The sequence below is a fragment of the Pomacea canaliculata genome, linkage group LG1, assembly GCF_003073045.1.
Source record: "Pomacea canaliculata isolate SZHN2017 linkage group LG1, ASM307304v1, whole genome shotgun sequence".
NCBI lineage: Eukaryota > Metazoa > Mollusca > Gastropoda > Architaenioglossa > Ampullariidae > Pomacea > Pomacea canaliculata.
The window spans coordinates 8,463,825-8,478,001 of NC_037590.1; the positions used below are offsets into that span (position 1 = coordinate 8,463,825).

Genomic DNA, 14,177 nt, shown 5'->3' on the forward strand with positions numbered 1-14,177 from the left:
TGATTGTTTTTCTGACTGATTCTCTCTCTCTCTGAGATCAAGTTTACTAGTTTAAAAAACAAAAAACGCCTCATTTCATTAAAAGCAGCTGCTATATAGTACTTTTGTCATGACTGCTATTGTAATACATTCAGGAAACCCAAATCCTGCCAGTCCATGCTTACATCCACGCTGAATCATCACGTTCACTTGGTAACAGGAAAGTTACACTTCTTTGCACCAAGAGCACTTGTGATCTTTTCAGCAACTGATGAATCACGTGACACGAAGGGTAATGCATATCATCAGTGTGAACATTAGATATGTTTGTTGTAACATGGCCGCACTGGAGAGCAATTCCAGAAAATTACAGAACCCTCGCAAAGGCGTAGCATCGTAATCAACATCACAATCCATTTTGCGTTTGGTTACGCTTTATAGCCTTCCTTGGTTATAAATAATTGGTATATTAGGTATATTATATAAACCCTCTTGTAAAAAATACATAAAATTTAACAATATTGAAGAATTAAAAGAACAATACAAAAATATGTTTTATAAATGCACCATGGGATAATTCTAAGGTAAAGTTGCTGTATGTCAGTAAAACCACAGAGAACATCGAGTGAGTTGCAAAATTAAAAAAAAAAAAAAACCAGCTGGTCTCATTTTTATGTCTATGGCTTCAAAATTTTGATTGACAGCGAGACATGTTAGGGGAATGTTGGGGATTTTTAGCAAGAATGTTCAGGTGTTAAAGTGTAGTTAGCCATTTGCCTCCTCAGCAAACTACAGTTCAGCCAACTCGCGCATTGATTGGGCTACTTTAAAAAACAAACAAACAAACGCGTCACAACGCTTGGAAAGTAGGTCAGCGGGGCGAATCCTCATTTCAACGGGCGTAGACAGAAATGCATATCTTTGCAATTTTTTAAAACAAAATTAGAATAAAAAAACCCTTCATGTTCTGTCGTATGTTCACTTGTCAGCTATTTTCTTGGCGCTAGCAGTTAGGCAAACGATGCGCCAAGACAGAAAGACGGGCCTAAATATAGCTAATTAAAGATGCATATAACATTTTTCCGTTACTATAATAATTAAAAACTAATACATATATGTGCGCACAAGCTCTACCACTTGTTCTTTTGTCATGCACTCTTGTTTTTTTACGCTCTTGGTGCCTTGCATAAATCCATTCATATTTTTAATATGTTCACAGCTGAACCACCTTTCTCCATCACACTCTGTGTGCTTGACAATGGAGAGATAACACAGATGATGCCACACACTCTGTGCTTAACAATGGAGAGATTGAGATATACCATATAGATGCTGCCACTCTAATAAGTACGGTAAATTCTATTATATAATTATAATATACTATAGTTTGCTACATGAACATGTGTGTTTTATTTATACAATGATAGAGGTAAAATCGTCTACACACACACACACGCAGCACAAAAACCGGTTTTTTGAGATGACTACTCTGTAACGGCTGCACGGTTGAGTTGTGCAGACTCATTAGAACTGGGTCGTCACGGTATTCTGCTTATGTCGGGTAAACAGAAATTTATCTTTACTGCCGCACTCTTTCATCACGTGCTCACGTATACACACTATGTTCGCAAATGTTTCATTCTTTGGGTGGTTTTCTTTTTTTCCTACTGAAATTAAATGACCAACACTTCATCCCGGCAAGTAACCGTCCATTGATTGCGGTAGCCAGCAGCCTAAGTGAGAATTCGCTATACTTATAGTGACTTCGCATTGAGCATCGGCAACATCACTCTAGTTACACCACCTTCCAGTACCTCCACCCGCTAAAAAAACCAAATAAAACCCGGTGTCCGAAACCACAACAGCGTATTCAGTTCAAAGAGTAGCGAGAAGTTCATTGTGGCGCAACACGCTGTAACACTGTTACACGTTGTTGATACTTAGACCTCTCGTCTATGCTTGCAATGGTCGCTCGGCAGTTTGTATAAATCACTCCACCCATGCCACCCACACAACTCGCCGAACTATTCGTGGCATGAAGGCGTGGAGTGGATGAGTAGATGCAAGGTTACCCAGCCGCATCTCATTGCACTCACCCAGCACGCACGCACTCGCTACCCGTTTTACAGAAGTTCAAAGGGCAAACGGACACAAAATTAAACATTTGAAATGTTAAACTTGAGCCTTGCACCTTTCATGGCGTTGACAAAATCTCTGATTTCTCGAAAGCCGAGTCTGTGAAACAAAAGACTAGTCGCCGACACCGGAAATAGTTAACAGACGCCAAGGTAGGCTGTCACGTGACTGAAAAAACGGCGCGAGCACGCGTTGCCGGCCGGCCATTTGCAGTTCGCGATTAATATTTTACGGACAAGTTCGAATTTTAATCTTTATTTTTTGTGTGGAGTCGACTTTCAAGAATGGCGACGAAGCAGACAACACGGAAAGTGACCACGACTGTATTCTCTACATCATCAGGTAGTGAGACGCCCGGCTCGAGTGCAACATCGCCTCGCAGACGCGAACGTCCGCCATCGCCGGCTCGCACGACGAGACAACAAGAGCAGGAAGAGCTGCAGGGACTCAATGATCGCTTGGCCAACTACATCGACAGAGTACGGCACTTGGAGTCAGAAAATAGCCGACTGTGCACACAGATTCAGTCCACTGAAGAGGTGATCAAGCGTGAAGTGTCGTCTGTGAAGAATTTATACGAAACCGAATTAGCAGATGCTCGGCGTCTTCTGGATGAGACAGCGCGCGAGAAGGCGAAAGTGCAGATTGAGGCCAACAAATACAAGACTGATTATGAAGATCTCTTGGCAAAGTAAGTATTTGGCACACTTATCTCAGGCTATTTTTATCGTGCGTTTTTACACACATTATTTGAAATCTGTTGGTGTTTGTTTGTTTGTTTGGTTTTTTCTTTTTAAGCGCAAGTGGGCTTTGTCACTTGGCAACTGAGATTAGACATTCGATGTTTGTGTGCAATAGACCATAACCGCAAACATTTAGCACCGCAGCAGAGATTAATTGTGAATGAAGTTACTGGAGACATACATTACATGCAAAATCTTAGAATTGTAAAAATAAAAGTTAGTTGTAGAGAGATTATTATGTTTACGGGGGAAAAACCCAATTTCCAACAATAGACATTACCTTATATCCAGTAATACTAGCAGCTGGTCCAACCAATTTGTCTGTGGTATTAATGTTTAGCTTGTCAAGTGCCATAATTATTTTGTACATTGTAAGGAAAAAAAATTTGAACATACTGTATTTTTAATGTCTTACATTTTTTTTAAGGGAGTGGGAGCATATATATATATTCAACTGATTGTTCTGAGAGCTGCTATGTAGGATATGAATATTTTTCATTCCTGGTAGTTTTCTAGTGATAATTTGCCTGGTAGAAGGGTACTGGACAATTAGCTACTTGGTTTCTCTGGGATGTTCACTAAGCAAATTCACTAAGATAATCTACAAGCCATCAAATGTAGAAAAAGGTCACTTATCACTGGCAAAGGGTGGGGAACCTGCATAATACACTACATAATTATTTGTGGATCTCCATCTTCTTACTTACCTTTGTTGTTTTTAACAGCTGAACATTTGTCAAACAGTGAACCATAGAACAATTTTTCTATGTGTGGTGCTTTTATTACTGTTAAAATGGAAGCTGTAAACTGCACTACAACAATATAAAGTTAAACAGTTTAGAATTAGAAGCAAAATGTTACATGTGATAATAAGCTTGACAATGGTTTAAGTCATTGATGTTTGTATAGTTCTCCTTTAATTTTATCGTTTGACTTGACTATACTTAAGTGAGAAAAAGAATTCCTTTGAACCCACTCCACCTACTCTTCCACCCCCTAAGCTATCAATCTAAGTATTTCAGCTAATAGAGTGACAAGTATCATAAGATTAATAACAGTAAAATACAATACATCTTTTGTGTCTTGTACCTAGATTCAACCGTCGAGATCGAGATGCTACCAGCTATGAGCGCCGTGTGGAGTCACTGGAGACCCAGGTTGCTGAATTACAGGCCAAACTTTCTGAAGCAGATGCACCACGCAAGCGCCTAGAAAAGGAAAATGCTGTAGGTTTTTTTTTTTTTTTTTTAGGCCATCATTCTTCTTCATTTATTTTCTTAATTGTTAATTAGGATGTAAATCAGTAACTAAAATTATCCATTGATTGGCAGTTTAAAGCCTCCCACAAAGAAATTCAGCATCTAACAAACCAACTGAAAAAAGTTATGTTCCACTGAAAAATAATATTTTTTTAACAGTGTAGATCTGGTGTTTGTACCGCAAAATTCAGGGACATGATGCACAATATCCTTATGATTTTACTCTTCTATTTGCATCTCAGACTGATTGCTTACAGATTGAATAAGAGGATTTAAAAAATTTCATCAACAAAGAGTGAGGCAACTAAACACAAGTGAATCCAAACAACAACAAAATATCCACAAACAAAAAACAACCAAAAACAAATAACCCAGATAAGCCATTTGCTCAGTACATGCCGCAAAGAACTGTTTAAAAAAATGGAAACCGTTTACAGTAATTTTTTTCTCACTTTTTAAACTATATTGTAAGTTAAGGACTTCTTTAAAAAAAAATTAACCCTCCCCAATAAAATTCATTGAAACAATAGTATTTTACCATGCTACTTTGTGTTTTGTTGAGACATGCATATATTAATATTATACGATGCTGAGAATAATGTCATGTACATGTGGAAGCTTCATTATTATGTTATCTGAGTTATTTTTATTTCTGAGTATATGTGCATTCAACTGCTGTTTTTTTTAAAAAAAATTTTTAACTGCTGCATACAGGAAAATAAGTTGTTTTTTTTCATGGTCACTTCTTATGCTTTGTAAATGTGTCATTTCTGTTGTTTAATAACATTGTTTTGCTGCTTGTAAAATGTGAACAGTTAATGCATTCTTTTTATCTAGATTTTCTAGCTAAATTTGTAAACCTTACTTTGACCAGGCACTTAAAGCAGAAATTGCTAACTTGGAGAAGCAACTGGCTTTGGCAAAGAAGCAGTTGGAGGAAGAAACACTTCTGCGAGTTGATCTTGAAAATCGTGTTCAGAGTCTCAAAGAGGATATGCATTTCAAGTCACAGGTGTTTGAACAGGTAAACAGTAGTTTAAAAAAATTGAAATTCAAATAATAAATGACAGTAGCTGTAAATTCCCGAGACTGTGTGTAAAATGTGTGTTCTAGCTGAATATTGTTGCTAAGCGAAGGAAGAACACTTGTTTCTACCCGACCCATGCCCACCCCACTAATAAAAGGAAAGTGCAGATTTTTATAATTTATAGAAACTACATCAGTCAAGCTACAAGTGCGTGAAACAATAAAAAAAAATGGTTGAATGTGTGCTTAAATTTTTGACCAAACAAGCCACTGTTAAGTGGTAAAAACATTGAGAAAGTGGAGGGAGAATTTCAAGTGTGAATATATATATATGTGTGTATTTCAGTTTTCAGTTAATAAGGTCACCTCCCTTTCAGACAAGATTTCTCCATTGCCACATATTGTATTTTTTTCAATTTATAATTTAATAACAATAACTATATATATCACAAAAAATAATTTTTAAATATCACATTTAGCAAAAATAAACTTATTTTATCATCAGGAAGTGTTTTCTTCGTTTTAAAGAAAATTCGCATATATCAGTGTACCCAAAAAGCCACAGTGAGACCTTGACATGGACACAAAAAGTTCCTGTTTTTAAATCACACAAGTAAATGTTTTCATCCTTATGTAAATAAATATTATCCAGAATCAGAAAAATCACAAGATTTTGCCAACCAAACTGACATTGACTCATGTGGTCTGTCCCATTTTGTTCACTTCATCACAAAAGATTTAAATTTGAAAAGGACAGGTGTTCTGTCCTACAAACCAAGGGAAGTAACTTGTAGAGAGAAATATTCATCCTTAAAAGTGAGCTTTTGGAGTTGAAATATATATCATATTGTTTATTTTATCAGGAGCTTGAAGAATCACGCATCCGCACCACAACACAGATCGAAGAAGTAGATGGACGCTTGGAAAAGGAGTATGAGGCCAGACTACTTGAGGCATTGCGTGACATCCGTGAGCAGCATGAATTTGATCTTCAGACGGTCCGAAGTGAGCTTGAGATTTTGTATGAAAACAAGGTAATATTTTAAAAGATTTTTATTTGGGAGTTGGAGCAGGGAGAGAGTGTATGTGAAATACATATTTCAGTGAGAAAGCATTTGATCGTTGACACTTCTTGCTTTGCACTGTTGGCTACAAACTCATCTTGATTTATAATTGATTTTTAGATTGCTGACCTTAAGGCACAAGCTGAGCGCACAAGTGCTGCATCAGGGACGGCTTGGGAGGAACTACGTGTTAGCAAACGACGAGTTGACGAACTTCAATCAGAGCTAGCAAAACTTAGAGCTGAGGTAGGACTTTCATTTTGTAATGTATTTAAACTGTATTTTTGAAACAGCAGTCAGACAACCCAAGTGTAAGAAGGCACAACGACCTAATGATGTGATGAATCATGGGATAAAGCACTGGGACACCTTTCCAAAAAAGGTACTACTTGACATCTTCGGTGAGTCATGGACATAGGACCAATCTTTTTTGGTTTCAACTTAGATACCAGACTCATGAAGTCATGGAGGAGAGCGGAATATAAAAACTAGCCAGTATGAAAAGGCTTTCTGGGACAACTTTGGAGCAAATGTTTGGATCTTGGAGACACTCAACTCAGGAACAGTCCATCCCAGGGTTCCCAGGTCCTTGCAAGGTCCTTTTAAGTCCTTTTATATTGAATTTTCGCCGAAAGGCCTTTTAAGTCCTTTTATTTGCCATGCGGTCCTTTCAAATTCTCACACAGGTCCTTACATTTTCTCTGTGACCCTTTTAAGTCCTTTTATCGATAAAATATTACCACAAATTTATTTCCGGAGTTGACTTTGGCGCAAAATACCGACAATTTTTCGCCGCATGTTTGGTCTACACATCTGTACAACACTAGTTGCCCTTCCGTATTCGCAAAAAACACTCTTTTTTCAAAGGGTCTTTAGAAACTTACTCTTTCTTGAACTTTGATCTTCTAGTACTACTGTGCATAGCTCTATTTCTCTCTCTCTTCCCGTTAGAGTGTGTGTGCGAGAGAGACACGTGAACTGACTTTTGTATTACACCAAAAGAATGGCTTTCAGGTTTTGCAATTATTATTACTTAGATTTCTAGAAAACTTGGAATATTAACGGTGTATGTTATCAGCGCGCTAAGGACACTTTTTAAGTTATCTAATCTAAATATGGCAGACAGGCATCAAAATTAACTCTTTGATTATTTATTACTAGAAATACATGTATTTGAGAACATAGAGAAGACCACAGATTCATAAATAATACATCTTTCCGACCACACAAGAGAAAAACTTAAGCATTGATGACTGTCACTTAGGTCCTTACGAATGCATGAAAGGTACTTTTAAGGTCCTTTTAAGGTCCTTTTTTGGCACCATTCCTGATCCCTGGGAACCCTGCCATCCATTTTGTCACACTACACAGTTTGTCATGAACATTTGTTCACAAAAAACACGTGAAGAAAACCCCTTTTTCTGTTCAATGGCTGAAATGATCCTTTTCCTCTATCTTATCACTAAAAATTGAATAGTTTTAATGTACAATGCTTAGTTTTGTTTTTTTCTTTTTTAAGCTTATAAATGTTGTGAACATATAATTTGACCGTGGAAAATATTTTGTGTGCTGCAGAATGCTGGCTATGAATCTCGCATCCGTGACCTAGAAAATCAGCTAATAAGAGAACAAGAAGAGTTTCGCCTCAGACTTGCACAGAAGGACGATGAGATTGCTGACCTTCGCCTCACCCTTGAAGAACAGCAGCAGGAATATAGTGACCTTTTGGACATCAAGATTCGTTTAGACCGTGAAATTGAAGCATATCGCAAACTGATAGAGAGCGAAGAAACAAGGTAAGTTTTCTGGCTTTTTATCTTTTATGTCCTTAGAAGATACTAAAAATCAACATACTACTTTTCTATAGTTTGCTTCCTTGTCATTATTTCATTAAAAAAATGATTGTTTTGCAAAATGTTGACTCAAAAATGGTGTAAGTATCGTTTTGGGTAAATGTATGCCACTGATGCATCATAAGAAAATAAAGTTTAAGGTCAACCTATAACCCTTTTTAAACTGATGGGAGGTCAGGTATTACAGATCACACTTTCATCAAGGCCAGCTTTTTTGTGTGTGGTATCATTTTCTCTCTCTTTCTCCTGTTGCTTTACTTTTTGCCATCTCTCTATGGAGTTGTATTGATGATGTAAAGTCATTGCATCACACAGGTCTTAAACTAGTGTGTTTCTGGGTTCAAATGCCATTGCTATCCGCTTCCCTGATATGTCATGCATGATTCATATTACTGTCTGAAGATTTATGCAGTGAACTTAAAAAAAAAAAACAACCTAAGTTTGTTTTATCATCCTTGGCGGCTGTTTTTCCTTTTAGTAGTCTCTTCATAGGTATACAATGTTTTACTAAGAAGTGTTCTTGTAAATGTTATGTTACATGAAGAACATCTTGTTTCAGACTGAATATATCTATAGATACTTCCCAGACCCGCACACCACCTCGTTCAGTTTCACGAGGTGGAAAAAGGAAACGTGTTGAGGTTACTGAGTCTGCAGAGGAGATGTTAACTCAGCAGAGTTCTGGGTACTTGCAGAGTGGCACAGCTAAAAGTGGCATTGAAATTTCTCAGGTTGACCCAGACGGCAAATTTATCAAACTTAGCAATACATCTTCAAAGGTAAGAGAAAGTAAACTAGTGTCACTTTATCTTACTAAGTTGACTCCTTTGTTTGTACATAGGAGAGACTCCTGTCCAGAAATTCATTGGTTAATCATATTGTGGTTTAGGTTTATATAAATTTTATTTGATAGCATCAGTATAAAAGAAGTATTTATTAGAAGTCAGTGCTTGCTAGGACTAGGAGCATTTTAAGTGTTCTAAACTACTATCATGTACTACCATACGGAAATTTTCATAAAGAGAATTTTATTTACTTTTGTGTTGTAGGATATCCCCATTGGATCATGGCAGCTTGTACACACAGTAGGTGACCAAGAGACAAATTTTAAGTTTCATCGCAGCTTGGTGGTCAAAGCAGGAAAGACTGTCACAGTAAGTTTTCTTAAGTTTTATATATATATGTAAGTATAGCAGATTTGACATTTTTGGTTGTTTCTATGTCAGTATACGGTTTGGAAAATTTTTCAAAAACTGCATTTATGTTGCAGATGAAAGAGAAACTGAAATCTTAAAGATTGATGTTTTTTCGTAGAATATATTAAACATTTTTCTTTGAAAGTTTTCTTTGTGCTTATGCTAATTCTTTTTGCAGGTATGGAGTTCTGATTCCAATGCAACACATAACCCACCTAGTGATGTTGTGATGAAAGGCAAGCGTTGGTTTGTGGGAGATGAAATGAAGACAGTGCTGACAGATAATGAAGAAAAGGTAATCTTTTCTCTACAGTTTTGGTACATAGTTTTCTTCTGGTCAGTAACTGATGGCATATGTTTAGCAGTGAAATAACATATATAGCATTAGCAGTTAAATTAGCCTTTCTGGTTATTGGACACCCACCCATGTAATCACTGATATTAAAAACTCCGACCCATCATTGTCTCTAAAATGTAAAAGCCAACAGAGCCTCTTTTACTGGAAAAGACTTTGCAGACGACCATTTCAAGTTAAAACTTAGGTAAACATTTATTTGCTCAAAACCAAATGACAATTCTATGATGTTTTTCATGAATTGTATCTACATTACTTCCATGCATTTCCTTGACATTAGATACTCAGCAAATGTTTAACGCTTTCAGGAGACAGCAACCCTCAGTATGTCCAAGTCTTCGTTACGCAGTGTCACTCAGTTTACCCAAAGACACTCTGGTCCTCGTGATGATCTGGATGCTGGAGATGTAAGTTATTCTCGCATCCTTTTGCCACTGTTATAGGTTTAAAATTTAAAAAAATGTCATTTACAAGAATATGCGCCCTTATAAAAAAATAAAGAAAAGAAAAAGGTTATTCATGACATCTTTCTGGTAATATCAGTTTTCACTTCCACATGTGTACTTTCGTGAAGTATTGTGGCATCGAAGAATGTGCAAAACTTGTAGGTGGTCGAAATATTTAGGGATAGCTACTCTTCTAGAACATGCTATACAGTGTCAACAAAGATAACAATAATCTCACTCTCTCACGCAGTCTTGCTTGATATGTGGCTGAGAATTTTTCCACATGCAGAAAGACACATTCATATTCAATCTAAGAACAAAGGGAGTTGTTTATCTCAGTAGTGCTGTCATGCATATATAAAATTAGTATTTGTTTTTCTTTATTGCAGCGTCCTGATGGGGAGAAATGCATAATTATGTAGTCCTTAATGAAGAGCTTCATTCCTAAATCACCGTGTGTTGCATGAAGTTCCTTAGCAGCAAGTCAAGGACACATTTGTGGGACCCGATACTGAAAGAGGCAAACAGTACAGCACATTAGCAGGATTCCAAAGGACTTTTAGAAAGGCAGTGAAAGGCAAATTGATATGTTGCAGTTGTGATTTTAAATGGCCTATCCCCACACCCTGCCATGCGTGTGACCACATTTTTTTTAACTATGCGTACTTCTGGGTATAATACTTTTTTAAATTTAAATTGAATTTTCTAGATCATTAAGTTGTGACATTTAGTTATAGAATTATTTTACCTTTTTTTTTAAAAAAAAGTCCTAGTGAAGTGGACTCTGGATAGATATTTCATGATGAAGCCCAATGTAATGAATACCTGATAAAAATATTAAGCTTATTAGTTTGAGTATCCTAAAAAGAAAGTATTTTAGAATGTCAAAAGCAAAACTTAAAATGGTAATAATAAAAACACTTCTTGCCAGAAGGAACAGGTGATAAAAAACAGCATTGTCACTTGCATGACCATTACATTTTGAAGAGTACTTTTTTCCTAATAGTCAATAAAACAGATTTAGTGACATTTTTGTGCTTTGAATATGTCTAAGAATTGTTATGCCAGTGTCCTTCATTTCACACATTACCAACATTTATTGCATTGGCTCTAGTCTTGTATCAGAAGTGTGATGCTGATGTAACATTAAAATAAGATGTTATATATCAGGAACAAATGATTAAGGTTTATTTGTTAGGTGAACTTGGTAGATACTGAAGTGTAACCTCCATCTCTGGATGTATGTGTATCATTTCTCCACTGCTGATATTATGTAGATGGTTGGGGCAGACATTTTTTTTTTAATAGCCAACAGCTATCAGAAGAGTTTTATATTGTTTGTGCATTACACATCAGTGACTCAGTATTGACTAGCAAGAGGTATGTTTGGTAAAATAATAAGTGGTGAGATAATGGATCTAGACTTAAAAGTAAGTTGGTATTTTTTGGTAGTTAACATTTTTTTTTTTAAGTTGCATTATAGAATGAATGAAAACTTCAACTTGTAATTGCACCTTTGGTTTTTAGTATTACAGGCAAAACACTTGTTCCTAAAGGGGCTAGCATTAATAGGAGGGAAACGGTAATTTTGTGCATTTTATTTCTGTTCTCACAAGAGTGCCTCAGAATTCAGCTTTGTGTATTTAAACAACCAATCATAAATTTTTTCACAGATAAAATTTTTTTATTGCCTTCTGTACAGATTTGTATCGTAGCATTAAATACTGATCTTTTCCTTTGCAAAAAACTGCCTCTGTCAACAAAATTTTTGCTTAAGTAGTGGCTTTTTATTCTGCTGTCATTGTTGTCCATGTTGTGTGCAATGCCTATCATAAAATCCAGTCAGTTCTGTAAAAATTTGGTTGGTTTCTGTCACCTTGAAAGTTTAAAGCTTTCGCCTTTAAATCTTATAAATGTTGAATAATAGTACTGTCCTTTTTTATGCAAATTTTCAAAACTATTTAGAGTAAATTGTTCTTGAAGTGTAACTCACCAAGGCTGGGTAGTTTCTTGCCAGCTTGCTTGTATCATGGCTGTGCTAAAATTTCTTGCCAGATTAAAATGTGAAAATTATCAATATGCTTTCTGTTAATTTTTGTTAGTGCAATCCTGTGCATATTTGTTTAGTCATTAAGTTTACTTTTTTCAAGCTGTACACATTTTGTAAAAACTGCTGTCACTACTTTAAATTTAAATTCTTGGCCTTTTGTCCCAACTGCCATTGCTTAGATTTTTTTTTAAAACCCTTCTCATTAAAACTTCTTTATGCCAAAGTTTTTAACACTTGAGTCTTGTGAGATGATTGTAGGTATCAGTTTCTCCAAGGTTGAAACTTTAACCATTTACCTGTTTTTTTATTTTATTTATTTTTTTTTTTAAGCATTTGAAGTTCTAACTAAATAGGTTTAATCTCTGTTGCTGGCAGGGAATTAGAATGTGGATAGACTAAATTCTCTGATGTTTTAAGCACATGCTAATGATACCATCAAAAATAATCCATCTGTGATAGCACTGAAAAGGAGATCTTGACATCTATTAGAACAATAATGAAACCTGGAAGTTCCTCGGCTTATATTCTGGAACAGTATTTCATATTTTCTGAGATTAGAGGGATTAGCCATAAAATAAAAATAGTCATTACAAAAAAATCCTGCATGTTTTAGCCTTTTATTGAAGGATATTTGACAACCTAGGTAATAGATGAGACCAGTCCAAGTTTGATATTTGCTTATTTATCGCTCTTATTGATTTCATCATTTTGATGTGAACTGTACTTTAGATACATTAAACTGATCCAGTTTCTTTATCAGTTTTCCAGTCAAGTTATTCTTGTTTTAATACAAACCAAATGTAGAGATAACATAGCATAAGTGTTATGGTGATTAATGTCTAAAATATCAGCTTAACTTTTTAAGTTTACCAAATGCCTGATGGCCTGAAGAAAGATAAGTTTGTTTTTTTAATGTTTTTGCAATTTTGAAACTTTTTAATTATTTGTGGGAATGGACAAGTTAAACACAGTTGTAATCCCATTTCTTGCTATGTCTGTTCCATGTGACCACAGATAGGCAGTGATCTAATTTTTCATGAGAGAATGGAACAGTTATTGCTCACCTGTTGTATTAGATATGTTCACTAAAATCATGGCTCTTTTTTTCTCAGAGTTCCATTCAGATTTTTGTTTGGTTCAGTCTCAGGTTGTTGATAGAGATGTCTTTTTTTGTGTGAGTGATCTCCCTGAATGATCTGATGTGCATGGGTAAATGGCTAAAGATATTTTACAAAAACAGGCATGTACATTGTAGCCTCGTATGCAAGATCTAGTTTGCTGACCCTTATCTCACTCATATATTAGCAGTGGGCAGCTTTCTTAGTGCATGTACTTTTTTCTGATTTTTTTGTCCTTGGTTTAATTTATTTATCCCTCCCACTCTGCACCACTGGCTAGAGTAAACGAAATAGCTCGGGCCATAATAGCCCACGAAAGAACAATAAAGTATGTAAATTTTGGAGGAAAAAAATTGTCATTTCCATTTGATAATCGGGACTGTGGGAAGGTTACCAGGAGCTTTAGTGCAGAAAATGAAAAGTACAGATGTATTCAAAACACTAGAAAAACTGGCAGCTATTACATTTTTTATCCTCGTGGTTTAAATGTTGCTTTATGGGCTTGAAGGGGAAAAAAAAAATAGAAAGACACCTTGCATTCTGCTTCGTTAATATGCTGCTGGCTTAATTTCTGTTGGAGTTGTGCTTGACGTAATCTGCTCTGCGTGTCTCCAGGTCAAAACATGTATCCTATTTGTAGACAAGCATTTTCAAAACTTATTTTCTCAGAGTACATCAGTAGTAAGAAATTCAAAGGTCACACTTTAGGTGAAAGTGAGTATATCTTTCCTGGTCTTTCAAGGAGGCCGTTTTAGGAACAAACATGTATCTAGGGAACCTTTTACTATCTTTTGTACTGGTTTCTTTAAAATTTGTATCAAAAACAATATTCTTTGTAGAAATGATTAGAGCCTGTGGTACAATGCTACATCATACCATTATTCACACAATTTATATAATAAATGACTTTTTCAATTTGTTGCTTTTTAAGAGTATACCTGAGAGTGCGCGA

General features: G+C 35.8%; 1 protein-coding gene across 1 annotated transcript; it reads left to right on the top strand.

Moving 5' to 3' along the window:
- The first annotated feature begins 2,261 nt into the window (after positions 1 to 2,261).
- On the top strand, positions 2,262 to 14,140 carry LOC112562965 (lamin-L(I)-like). The gene is made up of 11 exons (XM_025236607.1): positions 2,262 to 2,806; positions 3,952 to 4,084; positions 4,992 to 5,141; positions 6,007 to 6,177; positions 6,328 to 6,453; positions 7,783 to 8,003; positions 8,620 to 8,839; positions 9,110 to 9,214; positions 9,435 to 9,551; positions 9,920 to 10,018; positions 10,447 to 14,140. Exons 1-11 carry the CDS (start codon positions 2,400 to 2,402, stop codon positions 10,477 to 10,479), a joined length of 1,782 nt encoding a protein of 593 aa, XP_025092392.1. The 5' UTR covers positions 2,262 to 2,399; the 3' UTR covers positions 10,480 to 14,140.
- Positions 14,141 to 14,177: the final 37 nt, after the last annotated feature.

Excerpts from the sequence above, each read along its gene's own strand:
- LOC112562965 (XM_025236607.1), top strand. The coding sequence starts at position 2,400 with ATGGCGACGAAGCAGACAACACGGAAAGTGACCACGACTGTATTCTCT. Across the intron at positions 4,085-4,991 it reads GCCTAGAAAAGGAAAATGCT|GCACTTAAAGCAGAAATTGC; the intron begins GTAGGTTTTTTT and ends TACTTTGACCAG. Across the intron at positions 8,840-9,109 it reads TTAGCAATACATCTTCAAAG|GATATCCCCATTGGATCATG; the intron begins GTAAGAGAAAGT and ends TTTGTGTTGTAG.